The following is a 15146-nucleotide window of genomic DNA, read 5'->3' on the forward strand; positions in this document are numbered from 1 at the left end:
TATTCCAATGTTCTAATGTGTATGAGGTCCATGAACTGTCCCATGATGTCTCCTGAGACTGGACAGGTTGGATTTTCCCCTGCTTTACCTTTTATTTCCCTCAAGTTTTGTAGCACAAGAGATGTTTAGCATCTTTTACCTTCTTCCCTCTATTAAAATAACATGTCCTATAGAAACATTCCATGTGCTTTTCTGCAAGGCATTATCAAGAATGAGGGAGGATAAATAGAAATAAATTAGGACTGTAAATCAAGCTCATTGTGAAGGGATATTTGTTACCTACAGGATATTATATGTCCATGGATATGTGATGACAAAGACCGCAGTATGCATGATACAAAACACAGTAAAGAGTATGCAGAGCGTAATATACATTATGTCTACAGTGCCCACATAACATCTGTGATATCAGACATGGGGCACAATATCTCGATTGTGGTATGGTATGACATATGTCTAACCTCTTATGTTACACCTTTGTAGTACGTGAATGACAAGGTGCGATTTCTGTTCCCCAGACCTGTAATTAAACTCAAAATGAGAAAAACATAAAACAAAAAGCTAGCACCTGAAGTCTGCGGCCTCTCTGACCTTAGTGAGCAGTATCCATTACTTAAGCATTAGCTCAACAGCCGTGGGCTATACCTTTTCCTGTTTATGGTACAACTGAAAGGCTGAAGAGAAGGAACCTGAATTTAAGTTGTAGAGCAGAAAACAAACATGATTTCAATTGTGTCACTTTAGGAATAAGCTAAAAATTCTAATAGCCATTTGTTTGGTGTATATTTAAAGTTTCGGTTCACTTTGAATCTACTTTTTGATTATATTAAGAGGGTTTTCCTCTTTGGACAGCCGCTTACTATAATTTCAGTACAAATATACCAGAGGTAATGTAAGGTGGTTCCCTGATCAAGTCAGGCTTTTTCACTGGAGGTCACATTGTTGGACCATCTATTGTGTAATGCTTCATACCCACTGCCACATTCTCTTCGTGTCCCCTGCCATGTTCTCTTCATGTCCCCTGTCATGTTCTCTTCAAACGCCCTGCCACGTCCGGTCATATTCTCTTCGTGCCCCCTGCCACATTCTCTTCATGTCCCTGTCACAATCTCTTTATACCCCCCTGTCATGTTGTTTTCACATCTCCTGCCACAATCTCTTCATGCCCCCTGCCACATTCTCTTCATGCCCCCTGCCACGTTCACTTCATGCCCCTTGCCACGTTCACTTAATGCCCCCTGCCACGTTCACTTCATGCCCCTGTCACATTCTCTTCAGATTTACTTCCACGTTCTCTTCATGCCCCCTGTCACATTCTCCTCATGCCCCCTGCCACATTCTCTTCATGTTTGATGCCATGTTCTCTTCATACCCACTGCCACATTCACTTCATGCCCCCTGCCACATTCACTTCATGCCCCTGTCACATTCTCTTCATGTTTCCTGCCACATTCTCTTCATGCCCCGTCACATTCTCTTCATGCTCCCTACCAGATTCACTTCATGTTCGCTGCTATGTTCTCTTCATACCTGCTGCCACATTCTCTTCATGCCCCGCCTTAATGCCCCCTGCCGTGTTCTCTTTATGTTTCCTGCCACATTCTCTTCATGTCCCCTGCCACATTCTCCTCATGCCCCCTGCCACGTTCACTTCATGCCCCCTGCCACATTCGCTTCATGCCCCTGGTCACATTGTCTTCATGTTTCCTGCCACGTTCTCTTCATGCCCCGTCACATTGTCTTCATGTTTCCTGCCACGTTCTCTTCATGCCCTGTCACATTCTCTTCATGTTTCCTGCCGCGTTCTCTTCATGCCCCCTGGCACATTTACTTCATAATCCCTGCCATTTTCTCTTCATACCTTCTGCCACATTCTCTTCATGCCCCGCCTTAATGCCCCCTGCCGTGTTCTCTTTATGTTTCCTGCCACATTCTCTTCATGTCCCCTGCCACATTCTCCTCATGCCCCCTGCCACGTTCACTTCATGCCCCCTGCCACATTCGCTTCATGCCCCTGGTCACATTGTCTTCATGTTTCCTGCCACGTTCTCTTCATGCCCCGTCACATTGTCTTCATGTTTCCTGCCACGTTCTCTTCATGCCCTGTCACATTCTCTTCATGTTTCCTGCCGCGTTCTCTTCATGCCCCCTGCCACATTTACTTCATAATCCCTGCCATTTTCTCTTCATACCTTCTGCCACATTCTCTTCATGCCCCCTGCCATGTTCTCTTCATGTCCCCTGTCACATTCTCTTCATGCCACCTGCCACATTCTCTTCATGCTCCCTGCCATGTTATTTTCATGCCCCCTACCATGTTCGTTTCATTCCCCTGCCACATTGTCTTTATGTCCCCTTCTCTGTTCTCTTCATGTCTCCTGCCGCGTTCTCTTCATGCCCCCTGCCATGTACCCTTCATGCCCCCTGCCATGTTCCCTTCATGCCCCCTGCCATGTTCCCTTCATGCCCCCTGCCATGTTCCCTTCATGCCCCCTGCCATGTTCCCTTCATGCCCTCTGCCACGTTCTCTCCACGCCCCGTCATTTTCTCTTTGTGCCCCCTGCCAGATTCTCTTCATGTCCTCTGCCACGTTTTCTTCATGCCCCCTCCGGCAGAGGACATGAAAAGCCTGAACATGAGCCCTAATGTGCAGTCTGTTTGTTTCCCGGCTGCCCCGCGTGATATAAATCCCAGATGAAGAGTGGATTTCTGATATTAGCATAATCTTTTTCCTTCTATCGTCCATAATACAGTCTATTAAGTAGCTTCAAGGTGAACCTACACTTTAAACTTTGAAAACCACTTTCTAAAATTCTCTTCATATTTCCTTGTATTTCATACCACAATTAATTTCTTGTAATTAAAATGTCATTTCTATTGTGCACATATAAGAATTTTAATTATGTTTTTTATGTGAAAGTCTAATTATGGTTTGGATTATATTTGAAAGTATAATTTGGGGGGATAAAGAGCAATGTACAAGGTGTATATTAAAAGTAAATCTTGCAACATCACTTTAGGTCGAGTAATACAGTAATAAAACAACCTTGCTCCTCAGTGTTTTCTACCCCTCCCCCTTCTGTACTTTCCATTGCCTTCCATTTCCATTCCTCCCCCTGCTCAGTAGCCAATGACTACTTGTATTGGTGCCTATTCCAGTGAGGCTCTGTTCATATCATTAGTATTTGTCAGACCTATATATCTGTATATCAATAAGGGATGCACAGATACAATATATACTGTAATACAATCATAGATTTCTTATGTCAAAATAATGTCCTTATTGCATATGTTTGGTAATTCTAAAGTCACTAAGGCAATCTAATCTGCAAGGCAGAATATGGTGGAACAGGAGGAGATGACCAGATTCATATCATTCTGTGAGTATAAAGTGTAAGGGCTCATGCACACGACCGTATGTATTTTGCGGTCCCCAAAACACGGATTCGCAAAAAAAAAAAATGACATCCGTATTGCATCTGTTTTTTTTGTGGATCCATTGTAACAATGCCTGTCCTTGTCCGCAAAACAGACAAGAATAGGACATGTTCTATTTTTTTGCGGAACGGACATGTGGACATATGGAAACGAAATGCACATGGAGCCATTTTTTTTTTTTTTTTGCAGATTCATTGAAGTGAATGGTTCCACATACGGACCTGTAAAAAATCGTTTGTGTGCATGAGCCATTATACATTGACCTACACCTCTGGTCTCCCTATGCTAAGGAGTCCAGTGGGCTGTCCTACGCTGTGACAGCTATCTCAGTATGCACATAGAGGAAGTGTTAATCACTGAGTAGGAACGCCCACTGGACTCTTAGGCCCCTTTCACACGGGCGAGAATTCCGGACGGGTGCAATGCGTGAGGTGAACACATTGCACCCGCACTGAATCCGGACCCATTCATTTCAATGGGGCTGTGCACATGAGCGGTGATTTTCACGAATCACTTGTGCGTTGCGTGAAAATCGCAGCATGCTCTATATTGTGCGTTTTTCAGGCAATGTAGGCCCCATAGAAGTGAATGGGGCTGAATTAAAATCGCAAGCATCTGCAAGCAAGGGCGGATGCAGTGCCATTTTCACGCATGGTTGCTAGGTGACGATCGGGACGGGGACCCGATCTTTATTATTTTCCCCTATAACATGGTTATAAGGGAAAATAATATCATTCTTAATACAGAATGCTAAGTAAATTAGGGATGGAGGGGTTAAAAAATAAATAAAAATTAAACTCACCTCATCCACTTGTTCACGCAGCACGACTTGTCTTCTTTCTTTTTCTTTGAGGGCCTGGGAGGAAAAGGACCTTTGGTGACGTCACTGCGCTCATCATAGTCATCATGGACCATGATGGACCATGTGATGAGTGCAGTGACGTCACCACAGGTCCTTTTCCTCCCAGGTCCTCAAAGAAGAAGAAAGAAGACAAGCTGGGCTGCGCGAACAAGTGGATGAGATGTGTTTAATTTTTTATTTATTTTTTTAACCCCTCCATCCCTAATTTACTTAGCATTCTGTATTAAGAATGCTATTATTTTCCCTTATAACCATGTTATAAGGGAAAATAATAAAATTTACACAACACCAATCCCAAATCCGAACTTCTGTGAAGAAGTCCGGGTTCGGGTCTGGGTACCAAACATGCCAATTTATCTCATGCGCGTGCAAAACGCATTAAAACGCTTTTCATTTGAGTGGAAAAATCGCGCATTTTCCCGCAACGCACCAGCATCTTTTCTCGCAACGCCCGTGTGAACCCAGCCTTAAGCCCATAATGAGCAGAGATCTAAATGAATTTTCCTAAAGATCTACAGATCAATATCCTCAGTTCCAACTGTTCTATTTCATGTTGCCTGTAGACTCGACAGCATTTTCAATGTGACAGGTTCAGCTCAGTGTAGGCTACTGCTCTTTTCAAAAGTACAGAAAAAGTATACATTTTTTGCAATATAAATCAATAGTAGACAAATGTGGTGTGGAAATAGCCTAATATATACAGTTGTGGTGGTCACCAGTAGTAATTCTGTATTACACAAATATATGACACTGTTTGGTCATTACATAAGCCGTGGGGAAAGGTGCTAAAGATAGGGGTAAAACAGTAGAGAAAATAACTACCGGTACACGTATGTATGTATAGGGCTAGAGATTGTGCACTATTACCACAAATGTAATGTCTACGTGGATTTAGGCTTTAAATGAACCGTTGCATTTCTACCTGCTGGCAGTTCCTGAAGGGAAATCAGCCTGGTCACAGCTAACAAGAAGAATGTGCAGATACTAAACTGACAGCCTGTGCTGAATTAGGTAAATGTGCTACAAATGATTTCTTCCCATTTAGCTAACATACTCCTAACTATTCTATTGCTCTCTTAGCCTTCTGCAGTAACATCACAAATTATAAACCAATATTACACCCTACACATTTTGTCTTATTTTACTGAAGTCAATGGCTCAGATTTATTAACGTGTCTGCACCAAAAATCTGTCTAAAATGTGGTGCAAATTGATGCAGTGCATCTTAAGGGAGATTTATCAAAACTGGTGTATAGGAAAACTGGTTAAGATGCCTATAGAAACCAATTAGATCCCACCTTTCATTTTTGACAGCTTCTTTAGAAAATGAAAGGTAGTATCTGATTGGTTGCTATAGACAACTAAGTCAGTTCTACTTTACAAAAGTTTTAATAAATCTCCCCCCTTGGGTTTATACACTTTTCCCCCGACATGCTTGAGAAGGGATGGGGCTTTACAGGAAAGGACAGGATCTAATATGCACCACATGGCTCCACAATTCTGGCATACAAATCTGTTCCAAAGTAAGTCAATAGCCAACCAATAATTGGTATAGAGACAGAGAAATAAGTCTATCCCAGATTTATGATCCAGAGTGAGCCACTTTGATAAATCTGGTCTAGACAACCAGTCTAAGCTTACACCATCTTTAGTATTAGTAAATCGGGGCCAATGTGGTGGGACAATGTGCCGTTAGCATCCCTGTAAAATTGTGCAGGTTTCTTCCACCAAAAACTGTTAATACTAGTCATGTATGGGATGTAGTGTAGAAATCATGTAGACTTACGACTACTAACGATAAGGTACTTAGCTGATCAACTGGATGAGTATCACAAGTGGTCGGAGGAGGGGGGAGGGGGTAATCCGCTTCACTGACTGCTTCAGGTCGGGTACAATGCTGGTCGTGTTGTTTGCATAAAGAGCAATAGAAGTCCCTCAACTGACCCTGACTTCTCATTCCTCACCTATCAGACAGTGACTGTGGGAAAGTAATGTCATAGTTTGTTCTCCTAATTTATAGAAGTTGTCTTTTTTTATTTTAATGATCCCTTTTTGCATTTGAATAGCAATTAGATTTTCCGTGAAAGCACAAAGCCTATTTGTTCCGGCTATGGAGTTCTATTGTTGGCTATGCATTCGGTCCACCAGTGCTAACACGCTTGTCTCAATGTGACTAGTGCATTCAGCTAGTGTAGAACCCATGAAGAATCTGCTTTAATAGGTGAAATAAACACTCAAGATAAAAGTATACCCATATATGATCTACACATTATGTTACAAAATGCTAATGATGTCCACAAAGCATAGGGAACACTAACCTGGACGACATGGACCAGGGTAGCAGCCATAGCTGGTCATGTTCTAAAGTTCCACAGAAAAGAAAAAAGAAACTTCAAAGACTTAACTTTTAATAATACGATTGAAAGGATCATAACGTGGCCCTCCCTAATACATCTCTAAAAAACGGATTCCTGCCTAGGGAGTGGAATAGCCGCCTTGACATCAGCAATTCCACTCTCTTCAAAGCTGTCCCTATCTCACCCTAATCCATAAATCGTTAATCACATTAATAAAAGTTACGTTTTTGAGGGTTATTTTTTCTTTTCTGTGATTTCTTTGGCTATATTCCCCTTAGCTATTGTACATTTTTTCCTGATGACGGACCAGGTCCTGTGATTAGCGTGTTCTGAACTTGCGACTGAAGGTGGTCATGGTGGAGTTAATAAAAGCACTGATTATTTGCTATAGGCAAGAGAACTGTTAAAATATGCATAATTATAAAATGGCATTGCCTACTGATAAAATGTCTTGCAACCTGTGTTTTTAAAGGACATCTGTCGGCAGGTTTGTACCTATAAAACTGGCTGACCTGTTACATGTGAGCTTAGCAGCTGAAGACATCTGTGTTGGTCCCATGTTCATATGTGGCCTCATTGCTGAGAAAAATGATGTTTTAATATATGCATATGAGCCTCTAGGAGCAAAGGGGGCGTTGTCGTTACACCTAGAGGCTCTGCTCTCTCTGCAACTGCCACGCTCTTTCTACTTTGATTGACAGGGCCAGGCGTGATGATATTTTCATGGCCAACTATAATGGTAGTTGATTTATGAAGCCTTGTGAACATATTGAAGTGTAAACCTACAACAATCCAGCTAAGGCTACATGCACAAGACCCTATGTATTTTGCAGTCTGCAAACTGCGGATCTGCAAAATACGGATACTGGCCGGGTGCATCCCACACTTTATTTGGTCCCTATTATAGGAATGACTATTCTTGTCCAAAACAGACAAGAGAAAGACATGTTCTACGATTTGTGGACTAGCTGCACGGATGCGGACAGAACATGGATGACCTCCGTGTACTGTCTGCATGTTTTGCAGCTCCATAGAAATAAATTAGCCCACATGCAATCCGCAAAAAATGCAGAGCGAACGTGGACCAAAAATATGGACGTGTGCATGAGTCTTAAAGGGCTTCTCCAGGAATAAAAAAAATGAAAATACTTAAATATTATTTTATAATAAATGTATTCACAATTTCACAAATACCTTTCATTACTTAGAACAGTGGTTCTCAACCTTTCTAAAGCCGTGACCCCTTAATACAGTTCCTCATGTTGTGGTGACCCCCAACCATTACATTTTTTTCCTTGCTACGTCATAACTAATTTTGCTACTGTTATGATGACCCACCAAAAACACGCACAGACACCAATACACCAAATGTTAATTCAAATACACAAGTATTCATTCATAACCACAGAACTTTAGCATAAATACAAAATATTTGTAAACCAAATAAATAACTTTAAAATAAATAATAAACAACAAATACCCCCTAAAAAATAAATCAGTGGTGCGCACAGTACCCCTCAAATAAATAACTCAGTGGTGCTCACAGTACCCCCCCCCCCCCCCCAAAAAAAAATAAAAAATAAATCAGTGGTGCTCAGGGTACCCCTCAAATAAATAAATCAGTGGTGCTTCAAGTCCCCCCCAAATAAATAAATCAGAAGTGCTCAGGGTCCCCCAAATAAATAAATCAGCGGGGCTTCAGGTCTCCCCCAAATAAATAAATCAGTGGTGCATCAGGTTTCCCCCAAATAAATAAATCAGAAGTGCTCAGGGTCCCCCAAATAAATAAATCAGCGGTGCTTCAGGTCCCCCCCCCAAATAAATAAATCAATGGTGCTCAGGGTCCCCCAAATAAATAAATCAGCGGTGCTTCATGTCCCCCCAAATAAATTAAGCCTTGCTCAGCCAAATAATTAAAATAAAATTAGCCAGGCTCAGCCAGGCTCAATTAAATCATTGGTGGCAGTGGTGCTCAGCGGCGGTGTCATTAACGAAAAAACTCGGACCTCAGCAGACAGGCGGCCCGACTTAACCGTCTAGACGTCAGGCTCCTTCAAGCACAGGCAGTGATAGGACATCACTTCCTGTGTGCGAGGATAAGGGGCCGCTGCCGTTGTGCGGGCGACCCACAATAGGAAGCCTCAGGCGACCCCCGGAAAGGGCCGATCGACCCCCAAAGGGGTCGCGACCCCTAGGTTGAGAACCGCTGACTTAGAAGGACTTGTTTTGTCTAGGGAACAATCATTAGGAGAAATAAAATGGCCACCATCCTATCAGTACACACAACACCTGTCCTAATCACACAGGAGGACAAGTTACTTCACCACAATGAGCCATAGTGCTGTCTCATCCTCCTCTCTGCTCTGCTTATCAGGAATCATGATCCTGAATATAGGTAAATCTCTGTGGGAATGGAGATGATGAGGAGACATGAAGTACAGAGAGGGGGGTGATGTGTGGCTAATGAGCAGCAGCACTTGTTTACAGTCTCCATTACCACAGCTATACATTACCAAAGTCTGTCCTGTCCGTCCTCTCTGTACTTAATGTCTCCTCATGAACTAAATTCCCCCGAGATTCAGCTGAGGTTCTTATCATCTGTATTCAGTATCATAATCACTGACAAGTAGAAAGTGCGGATGCGGTGCGATTTTCACGCACGGTTGCTAGGAGACGATCGGAATGGAGACCCGATCATTATTATTTTCCCTTATAACATGGTTATAAGGGAAAATAATAGCATTCTGAATACAGAATGCATAGTAAAATAGCGCTGGAGGGGTTAAAAAAATAAAAATAAAAATTTAACTCACCTTAATCCACTTGCTTGCGCAGCCCAGCATCTCTTCTGTCTTCTTTCTTTGCTGTGTGCAGTAACAGGACCTGTGGTGATGTCACTCCGGTCATCACATGGTCCATCACATGATCCATCACCATGGTAAAAGATCATGTGACGGACCATGTGATGACTGGAGTGACGTCACCACAGGTCCTTTTCCTGCACACAGCTAAGATGAAGACAGAAGAGATGCCGGGCTGCGCGAGCAAGTGGATTAAGGTGAGTTAAATTATTATTATTATTTTTTTAACCCCTCCAGCGCTATTTTACTATGCATTCTGTATTCAGAATGCTATTATTTTCCCTTATAACCATGTTATAAGGGAAAATAATACAATCTACAGAACACACGATCCCAAGCCCGAACTTCTGTGAAGAAGTTCGGGTTTGGGTACCAAAAATGCTGATTTTTCTCATGCACGTGCAAAACGCATTACAATGTTTTGCACTCGCGCGGAAAAATCGCGCATGTTCCCGCAACGCACCCGCACCTTTTCCCGCAACGCCCATGTGAACTCAGCCTAACTTGTCCTCATGTGTGCTCAGGGCAGGTTTTGTGTGAACTAATGGGACAGCGGCCATTTTGTTTTACCTGATGATTGCTCCCTAGACAAAACGAGCCATTATAAATAATGAAAGGTATTTGAGAATATATTTATAATAAAGTAATATTTATATATTTCCATTTTTTTCATTCCCGGAGAACCCCTTTAAGCTGCAGTTACTTGTCATTGCTGTGCTCTAATGAAGCAGAGGCACCCGGGCAGCCATCACCGAATATAATAAATAGCATCACCCATGGGGTAGTGAGTAGTGATCTCCATAAACCTCAATACACTTTAACAGTAAATCTACCAGTGTCTGACCTTGTACAGATATCCCAGCATGTAGAGAACCATCTGGTCCTAATTCAGGTAATATTCATGAGCTGCAATCAACTTCTATAAAGAGCTTTGGGAAGCTGTATTTCCTCTAAACACGTCAAATATGTCTATTCCTATATGCTTCCAAAAATGTGTAGCTAAGCGAAACATCCCTGCTCCAACAGAGGAGCATGAAAAGAGTCTGCAAGTGAAATCAATTCTGGGCAACCGTCACTTTACCTATGACCCCTGCATACTGAAGTTGAAGGGCCAAACAGAATGAAGTTCTTCATAAGTAAAACAATTAAGACTGTCATTTTTTGAACGTCAAGAATAATATATTAAATAAAAATAAAAAAATAAAACGTTTAACCCTACAATTGTCTATTTTTAACCTTTATTTTACTCTATCAGCAATTATCTACCCCACTTTATTATATATAAAATTCTCCAACTGTGTCCTAGGGGCTCTATAGTGCCATCTAGTGTTCATTTTGTGCAAGTGCTCTGTCTTAACTAAACAAGACTTTATAGTTATCTGTATTAATACAAGGAAACACAGCTATAACTTGTGGTTTTTAGAAAATAACATCAAAAAGATAATACAAACAAACAAGTGTAATGTCCACCTGACATATGCAGTGTCTTATTTATGTGAGAACACACATGGATTGGAAACACAGCACAATGACATCCTGCCCAGGCTTGTTAATGGCAGGTTCTGGGGAAACATTGAATAAGTGTAAAATCTGCCCAATACCTAGTAATTTTAACAATTACTAGTAATAACTAAATAACTGACTGAGATATGTCACTATATATATGGATAGATAGATGATAGATACTGGATAGATATAGACAGATATAAAACAGTTACACACAAGATAGATAGACAGATAATATTGATTGATAGATGTAGACATATAAAATAGCTATAGACAGATAAGATAGGTAGATAGATAGATAGATAGATAGATAGATAGATGTATAGATAGATAGATAGATAGATAGATAGATAGTGGATAGATAGATAGATAGATAGATAGTGGATAGATAGTGGATATATAGATAGATAGATAGATAGATAGATGTATAGATAGATAGATAGTGGATAGATAGATAGATAGATAGATACTAGATAGATAGATAGATAGATAGATAGATAGATAGAGGATGGATAGATACTAGATAGATAGAGACTGTGTTACTTATTGCTAGTAATTGTTAGTTATACACTGCTTTGTTGGTAACACTGGCATTGATATTGGCAGGATACATTCAGCCATTACAAACCTCATTACATCAATCAGAGAAGACACTGTCTCTTGGTAAAGTAGAATATGGGGATAACTTAATACATATACAATATATAAGTTGAGGGATTTGGGGGGAAGTTGAGCCAATATCAGAGTCTCCAAAGGGTTTGCAGCAAGTTCCTCTATATCAGGCATTAAAAGGACTTCCTATAGGTAAGCATCAGGTGTGGGCACCAGTGTGTTACCTACCAGTCCTGCCAGGATCTTCTTACTCTCCTCATCAGTGCAGCGACCTGAAAACAGGCTCCTGTGGAGGAACAGAAAAGTGCTCCCGAGAATCCAGCAAGAAGCCCAGAAGAGCAGGAGCAGGAAAGTGTTCTTCTTGCAGATCTTTATTCTCAGCCATTTGCCAGGGAATATTCTCATGGTAGGATCAGTCAGAGTGTGCCATCTTTGGAGGATAAGAAGGCTGGCAGGGAGGACTGTAGAGTGCATGAATAGAGGAGGCTGAGGGAGTCCTGCATGGACCTCAGGACCCCTGTGACCACCTCCTTGTGCTGGTGCTCCTTGCAGTAGAGCTGAGATGTGCTGCTGAAGTGAAGCCACGTAGTTCCGCCTTCTTCTGTGTGCTGTCAAGCAGAAATCCAACTTAACAAGCAGCCTGTGAGGTGGACTCAGGAGAAGATGACAGACCTGCTTGGAGATGATGGATCTGGCTGTGAGTCAGTGCCCACAGATACCAGTGAGCTGCTATGTTCCTCTGGTGTGTGCCAACATACAGCTGCTGGATGGGCACCCTCATAAAAGCTGGTATGGATGCTTATGAGCAGTTTTTCTCCTGTGGGTAGCTTTATTAGTGCTAGTCTACACATGCTAGATTGTCTACAAGCTCAAATCTGGGAACTAATATTTGTGTAGAGATTAAATTACATACATATTTCTTCCCAGCAGAAGTAAGGATGCCAAAAGCCTCCTAGAGATGGGAGTAATTTATAAATAAGTAATATGTGTGGCGATAATATAGTATGATTCCGTGTTTTCACCAAATGTACATTCTAAGTAAGTGCATACGCAGGGAAAAACTGTTGGACATACAGTATATGTCAGATTTATCGCTGGCTTGTAGGCAGCTGTATGCCATACGGTAACATATGGCTGCCATTGACTCCCAATGCAAAAAAAAAAAGACATGCTGTACAGTATAGGGGTGCGTTCACATGACAGTATGTATTTTGTGGTCCGTGGATCCGCAAAATGCAAATGACGTCCATGTTGTATCCTTTTTTTTTTTAATTTGTGATGGATCATGTGATGGACCATGTGATGAACGCAGTGACATCATCAAAGGTCCTATTCCTCACAGATCAAGACAGAAGAGATGCCGGCTGCGCGAACAAGTGGATTAAGGTGAGTTAAATTATTATTATTATTTTTTTAACCCCTCCAGCCCAATTTTACTTAGCATTCTGTATTCAGAATGCAATTATTTTACCTTAAAACCATGTTATAAGGGAAAAATAATACAATCTACAGAGCCTTGAGCCCAAACCTGAACTTCTGTGAAGAAGTTCGGGTCTGGGTACCACAGTCAGTTTTTTATCACGCGCGTGCAAAACACATTGCACCCGCGCGATAAAAACTTGTTTCCGCCAAATACTTATGGGGGTGCCAAATACCTTCTTCCACCAAATACTGATTGAGGACTGCGATATACCTGTTTCCGCCAAATACTGATTGAGGAGTGCCATATACCTTCTTCCACTAAATACTGATTGAGGGGTGCTATTGCTATATACCTTCTTCCACCAAATACTGAATGAGGGGTGCAATATACCTTTTTCCGCCAAATACTGATTGAGGGGTATCCTATACCTTCTTCCACTAAATACTGATTGAGGGGTGCTATATACCTGTTTCCGCAAAATACTGATTAAGGGGTGCCATTTACCTTCTTACACTAAATACTGATTGAGGGGTGTAATTGCTAAATACCTTCTTCCACCAAATACTGATTGAGGGGTGCAATACATCTGCTTCCAGAAGATACTGATTGAGGGGTGCTATATACCTGTTTACGCAAAATACTGATTAAGGGGTGCCATATACCTTCTTTCACTAAATACTGATTGAGGGGTGCTATTGCTAAATACCTTCTTCCACTAAATACCGATTGAGGGGTGCAATACACCTTTTTCTGCCAAATACTGATTTAGGGGAGCCATATACCTTCTTCCACTAAATACTGATTGAGAATTGCTATTGCTATATAACTTCTTCCACCAAATACTGATTGAGGGGTGCAATACACCTGCTTATACAAAATACGTATTGAGGGGTGCCATACACCTGTTTTCGCCAAATACTGATTAAGGGGTGGTGTATACCTGTTTCCGCCAAATACTGATTGAGGGGTGCCATATACCTTCTTCCAACAAATACTGATTGAGGGCTGCAATATATTTTCTTCCACAAATACTGCTGTTCTCTATGGACTTAGGCAGAGGGTCATTTAGAAAATTACAGGCAGAGGAAGAGGCAGACTGTTTCACAGGGATGGTAGGGGTCGGGCAGGTGCACCAGGCACTGATTGAGGGGTGCTATATACTTGTTTCCGCCAAATACTGATTGAGGGGTGCCATATACCTTCTTCCACCAAATACTGATTGAGGGGTGCCATATATCTGTTTCCACCAAATACTGATTGAGGGGTGCTATATACCTGTTTCCACCAAATACTGATTGAGGGGTGCCATATACCTGTTTCTGCCAAATACTGATTGAGGGGTGCCATATACCTTCTTCCACTAAATACTGATTGAGGGGTGGTATTGCTATATACCTTCTTCCACCAAATACTGATTGAGGGGTGCAATACACCTGCTCCACAAAATACTGATTGAGGGGTGCCATATACCTGTTTCCGCCAAATACAAAATGAGGGCTGCGATATACCAGCTGCTGCTGATGCCAACCTGTCTTCTTAGTTTGTATATATAGATTCCTGGAGGTGTATAAACTCCTATTTAAATGTGCCTGTTTTCCATCTACAGGTCACATTTAGGTGCACCTGTGAAGCCTGGGCTATATCAGCAAGTCTTGAGTGGGACTCACAGACTCCTCCCTCCTCCCACTGCAAGCATGGCCACATGCTGGAGGTAACTGGTGAGTTGTTTGCGAGTCGGCCCTATGCTCCTGTAATTTGCCCACTGGCTCCTGGTATTGCCCATATGGCTCAGGTAGGAGAGTGTAGGGTCCCGGGCTACTTGAGAAACCTTGTTGTGGTGTCCGGGCTTAAGACATGTTCTACACCGTAGGACATGTTGACTAATCTCTCAATTTTAAAATCAGTTTGAGAATTAGTGAGACTGCAGAGTGCACCTATGTTTGTTATTGTTTTGTTATATTAATTATCACATCCGCACTTGTTACCTTGTGTAGGATGTCTATTGTGGTACTTGTGGTTCGCCGCGGGCATCCTCCATTGTATGCATTTTGCTGGGGATTGCCATTAGCAACGGGCCACAAGTGCAG

The 15146-nt window shown here is 41.9% G+C and overlaps 1 protein-coding gene across 1 annotated transcript in view; it reads right to left on the bottom strand.

The window, feature by feature from the left end:
• The window catches only part of DIPK1C (divergent protein kinase domain 1C), an 84873-nt gene extending 72701 nt beyond the window's left edge, over positions 1–12172 (bottom strand). Inside the window, exon 1 of the mRNA XM_040432447.1 lies at positions 11865–12172. Within this exon, the coding sequence (XP_040288381.1) occupies positions 11865–12110 (246 nt within the window). The 5' untranslated portion in view covers positions 12111–12172. The remainder of the gene's footprint in view (positions 1–11864) is intronic.
• Positions 12173–15146: the final 2974 nt, after the last annotated feature.

The sequence above is a fragment of the Bufo bufo genome, chromosome 5 (assembly GCF_905171765.1).
Source record: "Bufo bufo chromosome 5, aBufBuf1.1, whole genome shotgun sequence".
Classification (NCBI taxonomy): Eukaryota; Metazoa; Chordata; class Amphibia; order Anura; family Bufonidae; genus Bufo; species Bufo bufo.